This window comes from Miniopterus schreibersii, assembly GCF_964146895.1.
Source record: "Miniopterus schreibersii genome assembly, chromosome: 11".
In the NCBI taxonomy this organism is placed as follows: domain Eukaryota; kingdom Metazoa; phylum Chordata; class Mammalia; order Chiroptera; family Miniopteridae; genus Miniopterus; species Miniopterus schreibersii.
The window spans coordinates 26,759,192-26,771,757 of NC_138111.1; the positions used below are offsets into that span (position 1 = coordinate 26,759,192).

Genomic DNA, 12,566 nt, shown 5'->3' on the forward strand with positions numbered 1-12,566 from the left:
GAGAGGGATAGAGAGAAACATTGATGAGAGAGACATCTATCGGCTGCCTCCTGCACACCCCCTGCTGGGGATCAAGCCTGAAACCCAGGCATGTGCCCTGACTGGGACTTAAACTGGGGACTTCTTGGTTCATGGGTCTGCACTCAACCACTGAGACACACCGGCTGGGCGATTGCTTATATTTTAAATCAGATCACATTAAAACGGGCTTTCTTTAATCCATTCTATATATTTCTTATTCTTGGACAGATTTGTAGTTATTAAGGAACCTGTCCAGCTAATGCTGGTGGAACAAACTTGTCTCTTTAGTCTCTTCTTTTTGTGTGCTTCTAAGTAAACATTCTGTCATTCTGTTCTAATTATACTGTTAAGCTCTATATGTATTCTGAAAAACTGGATTTTGGAAAAACTTGTAATGAATAGAAAATAATCCTTATAAAGCAGAATGTAGCAAGCTTGCACTTGTAGGGCTTAAGGTTCTATTTGGAACCACTTGAGCAGTTTCTTTATGAAAAGAAAGATGACAAAATAGCAAAAACTAGATTAAAAAACGAGGGGTGAGGGTGGGAACAAGACAGTGAGCCCAAGCCACCTACCCCTAGCAGTGATACATTGCGCCAAGTCTGTACCTGCTGCTTCTGATGTTTATCACCCTACTTACAGGAAAAAGTGTTGGGTGGGCCACTGAGAACATGCAACTTTTTAACCAGAACATGACTAAATAACAGTCCTAATAAAAATATTAGCAAAGTTAAAAAGACATTTTAAATTCCCAATATTGAAAGAAATGCCACAGTAAGTATAGAACTTGAACACAAAACAAAATGATGGTACCTTAATGGGAAGGGTCGTGTGGAAGTGCAGAAGCTGCTGAGTTCTGGAGATAAAGGCAGAGTGAGGATGTTAGAAATTGTGCATTGAGAAGCTTTGCACAAAATGTATTGTTGCCAGAGATTGGTAGCTCCAGCTCATTTACTGTGTTTTCTTTTTTACTACTTTTTGCTCTTTTGCCATCCTTCTTTTCTAAAGAAACTGGCTTCATATAGTCTTAAATTACAAAGTATAATCCTGCTGCATTCTGCATTATATAGTTATTTTCTATATAGTGCAGATGTTTTTTAATCACACTTGAGAAGATAGAAGAGGAAAGCTCTCGTGGGGTTAACTGCCAGAATTTTTCTTCCTCTTCATCTTCCACTTGCTCCTTAGCAATAAGTTATATAGAATGAGCCTTTGCATGGGACTGCAGGAGCTCTATAACATCCTCGCTCTCAAAGAAAAATTGCCACCAAAAAACCAACAGCCAACAAACCCCACAAAGATCACAGACACTTGCCCTGAAAGTGTTCTCAAGACAGAGTACATGGGCACACTGAACCAAGAGAAAGAATGTGGGGTGAAGGGGCCATCTGACAGGTGCTGTATTTCTCCACAGCCTGTTGTGTACATTTACATTACGGTTCTTTGTATCCAGCCATGGGGAATCATGTATGAATAACAACTACGACATTAAAGGCTGACATTATTCCTCTATTTACCAGTCACAGATGAGCTAATTCACATTATAGAAACGTGCATTGTAGTGGGAACAACTTATACCATGTATTTTATTTCTTTTATTCGCTATTTCTCTCCCCATAGTTTCTAATAGCCCTGATCTATATCTAGTGAATTACCTAAACTTATGTTGATCTCATCTTTCTAGACTTTTGTTTCTGATAGATTCTCTTAGGCCTTTAAGTCTTTGCACAAAAATTTAATAATTAAATCCCCCAAACCCCAGTTTAGAACATAATATAGGACCAATAATCTTTTAAATATAATTTAGGAACCTATTATCTTTTCAATCAAATACTACTGAAGATTCTTAGTAAAAATTCTGTTACCGTTAAATCATAAAAAATAGCCTGGACGGTGTTGTTGAGTGGTTGAACATCGACCTATGAATTAAGAGGTCACTGGTTTGATTCCTGGTCAGGGCACATGCTTGGGTTTTGGGCTCTATCCCCAGGAGGGGGTGTGCAGGAGGCAGCCAATCGATGTTTCTGTCATCGATGTTTCTATCTCTCTATCCATCTCCTTTCCTCGATCTGAAAATAAATAAAAACCTATTTAAAAATAAAGAAAAATTATAAATCATAAAAAATAACTGCTACTGTTAGAATTTGGAAATTAATGATAAAGTGCATTATAAAATTTATCATTAAAATTAATACCACAAAGAAATATATTCTCATTAAAAACAAGAGAGTGGAGCTCATTTTAGTTTTATGGGAAAATATAGGCCCTGTTGATAAATGTTCTGTGTTCTTTGGCATAAGCACTGTCCATCTGAACCATTTATAAGTGAAGCCTTTCTAGTCCTTTGAACTGAGTTAGAAATACTTGTCATTTGATGAACCTGGTGGGCGATGGTATGGGGAAACTCCTGTGTATTATATGAAATATATTTAATGCTCATTCAATCTCTAATTGCCCTGATTTGCAACATATTATTATTCATTGATATTGCTGATAATTCATGAGAAACACTGGTTAGAAATTGGGAAGATTCACATTTTTCTAATGCTTTGAAATATTTTGTATTTGAAACAATGAATTCTAGTGTCTTCTATTTAAAGTTATATATTTTGTTTGTGGTAGCAAGCACCTTTGTAAAGTGTTTTTTGCCAAATCCTTGGATTTGTTGCTATAAGTTCTTATCATTTGAACCTAATTTGGATGGCCTGGTTAAAATGTAACAGGCTGTTTTTTCCTTAGCATTTTTAAATGCACAGACTTTGGGGTTTGCCTTTTGGAACTTGGTTCTCCCCCCTTTGAGATTCTTGACTAATGAAGCAATGTGGTTTGATTTTTCTTTAAACAGGTGATGATGTAAAACCTAAAGACTACATTGTTGCTCTACAGCACCCCGTGACCACTGACATTAAGCATTCCATTAAAATGTTTGAGTTAACATTGGATGCACTTATCTCATTTAACAAGCGGACCCTAGTTCTGTTTCCAAATATTGATGCAGGTAATTGGACTTAAAAATGAAAGCATGCCACCTCCCTTTCCAGTTACATGTTTCTGTTATGTCTTCTTTTTACCACCCTTCCTATCTTGCTCATTTTGTAGTGAAGGCTGCTCTATTCTGAAATTTGTTCCAGTTTTCAAAGGATCACCAGTTTTGCTGCTGTTTAAAGTTTCTAGATGAGTTGAAGCAGAGAGCTGACTGGACAACTAGTTTAGATAGTCATCACTCATGAGAAAGATCAACAATTAAAATGACTATTTCCCTAATAATATTATGAGTTTTTATGGGGAGATTTCTTTAAGTAGGGCTGTACTTGCCAATGAAAATTGTTTGTCTCATAAACCATGTAACAACTGGTTCTTCTCATTTTCACAGGGAGCAAAGAGATGGTTCGAGTGATGCGGAAGAAGGGCATTGAGCATCATCCTAATTTCCGTGCAGTTAAACATGTTCCATTTGACCAGTTTATACAGTTGGTTGCCCATGCCGGTTGTATGATCGGGAACAGCAGTTGTGGGGTACGAGAGGTTGGAGCTTTTGGAACACCTGTGATCAACCTAGGAACACGTCAGATTGGAAGAGAAACAGGTATCTACCTTATATTTCAACCGACTAGGCTTAATACATATGTGAATTATTACAAGGTATGCATGATAAAAACATACATTTTTATCAATGTGAATGAAGTTAATGACCAATTGTAGCCTAAAATCTATAAATAGCACACAGTGATTACCAAATTTTTTTAGGGCTCTACTTGTATTTTTATTGTCTTTGTAATATCAGTTAAAGCTAAGAGTTTCTTAGTTAATTGTGGTTTTTGATGACTGTATTTAAGAGAGAATGTAGTTTAATGTGTTAGCAGTATATGAATGCTAGTGTTTCATTTTCTAGGCCTAGTAGAATCTCTTTAGTCAGTACTTTAGAGCATGGCAGTTCTCTAAGTAAGATGCCTCCTTAATAACTAAAGTATGATTATTATTAATGAATTTGCTAACTGAGCTTATCCTATTATTAACATTAGTCTGAGTTCTAATACTGTCTACATGCAAATATATTTCTATAGCTAATGGAAAAATGTATGTAGTTCATAGAAAAAGAACTGGACTGGAATCAAGGACATCAGCCCCAGCTGTCTCGGAGTCATCACAGTTGCAGCCCTGACTTTGTGTTATCTTTAGCCCTTCTTCCCTTCCATTCCCAAAGTATTATCTTGCTCTCTACTTCACAGAGAAAATGGAAGCCATCAGATGAAAATTTTCACTCTATTTACTGCTCCATGTTGGTCAGAAACTACATGGAAGAAAGTGACTGCCTGAACAGCTGCTGGCTGGCTGGCTGACTGACCAGCCTGGCCTGGCCAGCTGATTGAACACCTGGCTAAGGAGATAGGAGGCTGGGCAGACTAAAGAGTGGACATGCTAGATGACTGACTAGATGAGTGACAAGTGGATTCTAGATGAACCCACCTTATTTATTTCAAGAAACATACAAAAACTTAATTTTCTTTGGGAATGAAGGACCCTAGTGCCCTGAAGTATTCGATATATGGAAATCATGCTGAGAGTGCTTTAAAAGGTATACAGTAGAAAAGTTTGTCTCTCTAGAAGAAGACTTATTTGAAGTCCTCTGAGTTTCAGGGATAATTATGAGGAAAACACACGGCTAATTTCTTTATCCTTTGGATATTCCTACTTCTGAATTATTGTACTGTGTCACTGGATTTACCTAGGGGAGAATGTCCTTCATGTCCGGGATGCTGACACCCAAGACAAAATATTGCAAGCGCTACACCTTCAATTTGGTAAACAGTACCCTTGGTGAGTACATACCCCCTTTTTTTTTAAAGTGATCTAAAAGAGGAGCTGCTTTGGGTATCATTTCTAAGCTGTGATCACTGTTTAATCATCCTAACAGGGTTCTCGTTCTCTGTCCCTCAGGGTCCCTGGGGGGGTGAGACAGGGCTTGCTAATATACCCCCGGTGCCTCTACCAAGGGCTCTGATGGAGACTAACTTTTTTATTTGTCTCAGTTAATTAACATAGCTAGGAAATACTTCTTTAGCTTACTTTGAATTTCCATAAGAATTACAAAGTAATATGATTTTTTTTTTTTTAAAGGAGATCTTTTTTTTTTAAAAAAAAATATATCTTTATTGATTTCAGAGAGAGGAAAAGAGAGGGACAGACAGAGATAGAAACATCAATGATGAGAGAGTCATTGATCGAGCCCACAACCCGGGCATGTGCCCTGACCGGGAATCGAACCGTGATCGCCTGGATCCTAGGTCGATGCTCAACCGCTGAGCCACGCCCAGCCGGGCTGACTGATTTTCTTTAAAAATAGTCTAGTTCACCCTGAAGGCACAAGTAAAAGGGGGGGAAAAAAAAAGGGCATAGTTCAGCATTTTAATTTAGACCACCCTTTCTATTCAAAATGAGATTTTCCTGTATTTGAATATTTTTTTTTCCTGAAAATAACTCCCCCCCTTAATGTAAAGATAAAAACTAAAATAAATAAATAGAATGAATAAATAAGTAAATACTTCATTTTCTCAAAATATGTTATATTCTGAAACTGGCTTAACAAAGATAATTTTTCTTTGATAATTTAGACATTTTTTAAATGGTATCTCAGGCTGGAAGCAGTTGTATTTCAGCAGTGGAATTCGACATTGCATTGGTGACATGAAGCTGCTTTCTTCCTATGTTGCTGAAGAGATCCAGATGTTATTTTAAAAGGAAGAAGTACAAACTATTTAGTACTTCAAGTCTGAGATTCTGTAAATACTATGTCCTCAATATCTTTAGCATGTATGAGAGAAGCATTTAAATGGACTTTTTGGATATTGCAGTTCAAAGATATATGGGGATGGAAATGCTGTTCCAAGGATTTTGAAGTTTCTCAAATCTATTGATCTTCAAGAGCCACTGCAAAAGAAATTCTGCTTTCCTCCTGTGAAGGACAATATCTCTCAAGACATTGACCATATTCTTGAGACTCTGAGTGCCTTGGCTGTTGATCTCGGTGGGACGAACCTCCGAGTTGCAATAGTCAGCATGAAGGTAAAAGAACTCCTAAGATCTTAACTTTATATCTCATATGAGTAACTGATTTTTAAAAAGTGTGGTTGGAACGTAAAACTAGAAACATCATGAAAGCTTGTAATCACATGGGCACAGTATTGACTTTTTGGATCCATTACAATGTTTGTCATTATTTTACTAATCATTAACATTTCAAAAAAGTAAAAATTCTCAGGGAAGCCAAGTTAGGAGACTTGAGTTGACAACGGGAGACCCCTTAGGACCCAGGGAGGGCTTTTGCCACCCAGGAGACCTGAAATTCTGTACTTGGTTAACAGCTTGGATTATGGAGTATGTTGATTACTTACTACCCAGGGAGGGTATCTGCACATGTGAGGGCAATTGCATCTCCTCTAGAACATGATTTTGGTTGAGTACAGCATACCTTCGATCCCTGAACCAAACCATCACCACAGTGTTGATAGAGGTTGAGAGAGCCTTTATAAAAGCACCAAGTTGTCCATGTTAAAATGATCTCTAGTGATTTACCAAGGAAGAAAAATCTTTATAAAGATGATAAAGTTTCGGGAGTTCGTTAGAAATAGCAAAGATTTTAAACACAAAGTTGGTTAGGTCAATAAAGAAAAGCAAAACAAAATATGATTTTCTCAAGAGAAGCCAAACTCCTCCTTTATTAATACTCTTTACAAAGTATTAATAGGAGGGTATTTTCTTAACGTTAACATGATATATTCCATATTGGTGGCATTATTACGGTAATCAAGAGGAAAAGAAGGATGTTTTCTACAACATTATTGAACGTAATTCTGGAAGTTATGAAGGGAGTAAGGCATGGAACAAAAGCAAATATGGAGACTGTGGACAGGGTGAAACAAAAAACGTTACAGGCAATGTGAGTAAACCAACAAGCTTATAGAATTAATAAGACAACTGAGTAAAATGGGTGGATATCATGATAAATATATAAATGTCAGTCTTATATGAAGTTATAAGCAACGATTTTAGTTTTTTTTAGGTGAGTGTTTGCCAACCCTGACTGCACAATAGCATTATCTGGAACCTTTAAAAAATATACAGATACCTGGCTCCTGCCCCAGACTAATTAAATTGGAATCTCTGAGGGTGGAGGCCAGGCATCAGTATTTGTTCAAAGCTGCCCAGGTGATCCTGATGCACAGTGAAGGTTGAGAACCACAACTTTGGATTTAACTGCAATCATTAAGGGCAGTTTCAACCTTCGTAATGTATAAAAATCCATTAATAGCAGAAGAATGGAAAAAGAGATCCTATTTAGAACACAAAGAAAACTTCTAAGAATAATCCACTATGTGATCTACATAAAGAAAATTATAAAACTTTACTGTAAAATGTAAAGGCTTGAGAAATATCTTGGATGGGAAAGCTGAGTATTTTTTAAACGTCAGCACTTTCCAAACTGAATTACACATTTAACATAATTCTAGTCAACATTTCAATGAAATTTTTAAAAGTTTAACAGCATTATTTTGAAATTTACTTAAATAATGCCCAAGTAAGAAGAACAAAGAAAAAATTTAAAAACAGGAATAAGTAGGAGGGACTGTCCCTGATTGGTATTAAAACATCACAAGACAGTAATTTAAACATCATGGTACAATATCATTATTGGCTTCAGCTATGGGAGGGTACTTAGGATATTTACTTAGTTGCCTTGGGATTTAAGCAAGGAAAATTTGAAAGAGTAAAATACGACCTTTTAACGAAGATTCAGATTAGCCAACGTTGACCTTATGCTTAAGAGAGGGGCCCATCTGGTTGGCTCTGGAGTTGGAGTTGTCATTGCTTCACCAGCCATATGCCAGAATGGCTTCCCAGGAAACAACTTGGGTATTTCCTAGGGCTGGCCAAGCCAGACGGTGGCTCCCGTCTGAAGCATCATCAAAATCTGTAGTACTGTCCTATGGCAGTGTCTGATAAAACATGAAAAAGGCCAAAAGATTCACTGTGTATACTCCTTAGCTAAGACCAATGAGACAGTGTTTTTCTTTTTTCTTTTAGGGTGAAATAGTAAAGAAGTATACTCAGTTCAATCCTAAAACCTATGAAGAGAGGATTAATTTAATCCTACAGATGTGTGTAGAAGCTGCAGCAGAAGCTGTAAAACTGAACTGCAGAATTTTGGGAGTAGGTAAGATTGTGAATTACATATCCAAGAAATGTTCATTTTAATGTACAAAATTTACTGAATCCTGCTGCAGGACTGAACGTCAAGTCACTACCTCTAGATGGCTCCCAGTCCTGTCTGTGGGCCCCAAGCAAGGGGTCAACAAGCATGGGAGAAGCACTGATAGCACTGCATATTTGGGATCTACAGATTTAGCTCAGTACTGTTTGTCATTTCCTTGTAGTCCTTAGTAATGTTTCTTAGGATATGTTGGGTGAATTAACTTGTGTTCCAAGCCCAGAAAGTTGGCACACTGTTCTAAGATTGCTAATTGGAATTATCTTCCTTGTGTTTGTGGTGGAGCTCAGGTATTTCCACAGGTGGCCGTGTAAATCCTCGGGAAGGAATTGTGCTTCATTCAACCAAACTGATTCAAGAATGGAACTCTGTGGACCTCAGGACCCCCCTTTCTGACACTTTGCATCTGCCCGTGTGGGTAGACAATGATGGCAACTGTGCCGCCATGGCAGAAAGGAAATTTGGCCAAGGAAAGGGCCTGGAAAACTTTGTGACATTTATCACAGGCACAGGTAAGAGGAGTAGGAGACAGTTGCTTCAGGAGCTAGGGTGTGTACTGGGGCACACCTTTAACACTCAGCCAGGCAGTTTACAACTCTGCGTTAGCCTGCTTGAGTAGAGCCTGAAGGTGAGCCACGCAGGCGAGTTGAGGGTATGCTCAGGTCTCTTCTGCGCGTGTATGAGGCCTTCTGAAATCTCAGGAGCTTGTCAGAGCTATTCAAAACCCTTACTCCCCAAACTTCTCATCCCCCAGCTTTTCCCCCCAGTCTTTTTGGTTAGTATAGTTTGCCCCCACTGTTACCCATTTCCCAAAGCAGCAGAGACTAATAAGTATATTTTGCCTTCAGATGTTTTTGACAAACTCCCCTTGGGTAGCCCCCTGAGGCCTGGAAGAGTTCTGAGGTAGGTGAGATAAAGGCAAGCCCTTTGAGCTGGTCAAAACAAACTACCACAATTCTTTAAGAATTAGTTTAGCTTTCTCCGGTATTGCCATCTGTACTGGGAACGTGTGTGTGTGTGTGTGTGTGTGTGTGAGAGAGAGAGAGAGAGAGAGAGAGAGAGAGAGAGAGGAGAGAGATGGGACCACAAAGTAAGTGTGTGTGTGTGTGTGTGCGTGTGTGCGTGCGTGCGTGTGTGTGTGTGTGTGAGGGGACCACAAAATGCCAGAAAGCTCTTACTAATAATGTTTTATTCTTGATTAAGCATTCCCCCTGGTTGTTGCAAACTTTTGGTTACTTTCCAGAGTTCCAAAAAAGTTGATTTTGATAGTTTTTGCCAGTTTAGTCATGGCTTTAGTAGAGGGATGGACTTTTGGAGTTCCCTACTCTGCCATTTTTGCTGATGTCTCAATTTGTTTTTTAAATGAAACAGCCTCAACTAGTACGTGGTCTAGCCAGCATTTGGTCCTAAATATACCTAACTTCAACACTTGTGTGCTCTTAAACTCAACATTACACTACCTCCCCTTTACGCTCATATACTTCTCTTAGTCTTGCATACAGTTTTAGCAAGCTTGGCTATCACTTCCTAGCACAGGGCAGTTAATAAGCTGCAAATAAGAGGGGTGGGGGTTGAAGAGTAGGTGCCACAAGAAGTAATAGATGGTGGGAAAACTATAAAGCAGAGCCCGCTACAGCAGAGTGTCCTTTACTCCTTAGTAACTCCTAAGCTCCACAAGATAGTCATTGATATTCATAATTACTGTGTAGGTTTTTAGACATGATGGTATTAGGAGGCAGAATCGTATTTCACATTCTGTTTAAGAAAGCAGGAGGTATTTGGTACCTTAGAAAGATTGTCTGCCAACAAAACAGGGCCTGAGACAAGGATTTAGGTGTGGGTATTTTATTTTCGCAGTGATTCTGAGAAGCAAGAGCAAGGGAGTGGGCAGGTGTAGAACAGAGTAGGAGGAGAGCCATTAGAGGACACATGATCACAGTTGCCTTGAGAAAAAGTGGGGGCTGAAATCTACCAGAACCTTCCCCAAAGCCTGCAGAATACCATTTAGAATTGTCCACTTGGATCTGCTGGCTCCTGTCTTGCCTTGGTTGAAGGTTGCCTCTGGGCACTGTGCTTACATGGCTAAGCTTTTTAGTGTTGGAGAAAGCCTTGGTGAGAACAATGGGCAGTGTGTACTTGAGGTAGTCTGCTATCATCACAAGGTGAGACTGAGCTTGCACGGAACTGCCTGCTACAGCTGTGGTTGAAATCATGGTGAGCCAAGCAGATACAACACAGGGTATCAGAGGATCTGCTAAAATTATTTCCATCCAAGATGCTTCCAAATAAAGTTTTGGTACTTAGTTTCAGCTACTAGGAAGGTAGGTATTACATAGAACGTCACATTCTAAAGCTTTTCTTGACAGATGAGGCATTGCCATATCCATTTTGTTTCAAATGAAGAGCCACCTCAATGATTGCTATCTCTCACTGTAGGAATTGGTGGGGGAATCATCCATCAGCATGAATTGATCCATGGAAGCTCCTTCTGTGCTGCAGAACTTGGCCACCTTGTTGTGTCTCTAGATGGGCCTGATTGCTCCTGTGGAAGCCATGGATGTATTGAAGCATATGCCTCTGGAATGGCCTTGCAGAGGGAAGCAAAAAAGCTACATGATGGTTGGTTTCTTTCTCTTGAGGGATTAAATAGCTAAATGGTAGAAAAATACTTCCAAGTAGATATTCCAAGAGAGCACTGAAGTCAGAGCTCTTAACCTTTTCCCTTCCTAGAAGAAAAGTGGGGCTCTCTCACGCTGAAGCTCCAAAATCTGCTTGATTCTGACCCCTATTAACACTTCATTCCAGTGGTGGAGATAGACAGGGGTCCTGAGCTCCAGGAGAGTGGGGAAAGATTTCTTTCAGTTTTGTTTTCTCAGCCCCTAGCACAGGGAGGTATTTAATACACATTTTAATGAAGAATTAAATGGAGGAACATATTACTGTTTTTGAACTCAAAAGGTCTATTTGAACTAAAACTATTTCTGGACGTGTTATAAAAGTCAGAATGGTTTCCAGCCTAATGGGAGAGGGAGTCATTTAATATCGTAATATAGTGTTCTCAAGCGCAGTAAGAGTGATGGCCAAGAAATGTAGTACATATAAGGACACCAGTGTTCCCTCCCACCCTCTTCACACAGCGAAGGGAGCGTTAGGGTGCTGTCCTGGGAGGTGGAGTCAGAGGGCAAATAGCACTAGCAAGGCAAGTTTGGATGAGCAAGAGAACATTTCCAAGCTTGGGAAACAGTGGTATTGATGCATAAACGGCAGAGTATCATGTAGTAAGATGTAAGCCAGAACCACTGAAAAAATTTAGGGGAAAGAAACAGATATGAATTTTAGATTTTTCCCACGTGGGGGCTTGCTGCCCACCGGCATGGTTGTAGTCTTGGCCTCCCCACAGGGCTGCCAATAATGACTGCTGCTCCTTACCTCTGCTCAAACAGAAGACCTGCTCTTGGTGGAAGGGATGTCAGTGCCCAAAGATGAAGCTGTGGGTGCACTCCATCTCATCCAAGCTGCAAAACTTGGCAACGTGAAAGCCCAGAGCATCTTGAGAACAGGTGAGTGTTGGCTCCCGGCGGCTCTGCCACAGTGGACAGACCCTCAGACTGCCTGGGGCTTCCCTAGATGCCCAGCCTCCCTCAGGACTGGTGCTCTGCAGGGTTTATTCAGAGGTATTTTTCCTGCTTAGAGAGAAAAAGGGAATTGCCTTCAAGGTATTTGGCAGCATTGCCTTTTGGTTTTTTAATCCTCACCCAAGGATATTTTTCCATTGCTTTTCAGTGGGGGGGGGGAGACACATCAGTAGGAGAGAGACATGGATTGGTTGCCTCTCTCTTGCACCCTGACCAGGGCAGGGATCAAGCCTGCAACCCAGGTACGTGCCTTTGGCGGAATCAAACCCAGGACCCTTCAGTCCGAGGCTGGCGCTCTAACCACGGAGCAAAGCCAGCTAGGGTGTCATTGTCTTTTTAAATAGGTTTATTTGGGTTTAGTTTTACAACTGTGAAGAAACAACTTTTTCATTTTATAGGAAAGTTAGAGAAATATGAGAGTAAGGAAAAGTGTCACTGAGCTTTACTGTTCAGAGATCAACTATTAACATTTCCTTCTAGTATTTCTATATTTTTTTAGTTGAGATAGTAAAGTACAGTACATACAATTATATACCCAGCTTTTTTCATTTCAAAGTATCCCATGATGATTTTCTCATAGTAAGAGTAAATCATGAACAACTTTAAAAGTATTGCCTCTGGTACTTTTTATTACATAGTATGAA

General features: G+C 39.5%; 1 protein-coding gene across 4 annotated transcripts in view; it reads left to right on the plus strand.

Moving 5' to 3' along the window:
- Nucleotides 1-12,566, plus strand: part of GNE (glucosamine (UDP-N-acetyl)-2-epimerase/N-acetylmannosamine kinase) — a 51,785-nt gene that overhangs the window by 15,124 nt on the left and 24,095 nt on the right. For 3 of the 4 annotated variants that reach the window (XM_081152281.1, XM_081152283.1, XM_081152282.1), the window contains exons 4-11: nucleotides 2,867-3,019; nucleotides 3,395-3,607; nucleotides 4,752-4,839; nucleotides 5,874-6,084; nucleotides 8,104-8,233; nucleotides 8,578-8,799; nucleotides 10,724-10,906; nucleotides 11,731-11,847. In XM_081152281.1, coding sequence (XP_081008407.1) covers nucleotides 2,867-3,019; nucleotides 3,395-3,607; nucleotides 4,752-4,839; nucleotides 5,874-6,084; nucleotides 8,104-8,233; nucleotides 8,578-8,799; nucleotides 10,724-10,906; nucleotides 11,731-11,847 — 1,317 coding nt within the window. Of the gene's footprint in view, nucleotides 1-2,866; nucleotides 3,020-3,394; nucleotides 3,608-4,751; nucleotides 4,840-5,873; nucleotides 6,085-8,103; nucleotides 8,234-8,577; nucleotides 8,800-10,723; nucleotides 10,907-11,687; nucleotides 11,848-12,566 lie in introns of all 4 variants that reach the window. The other variant, XR_013999917.1, reaches the window with a different exon arrangement.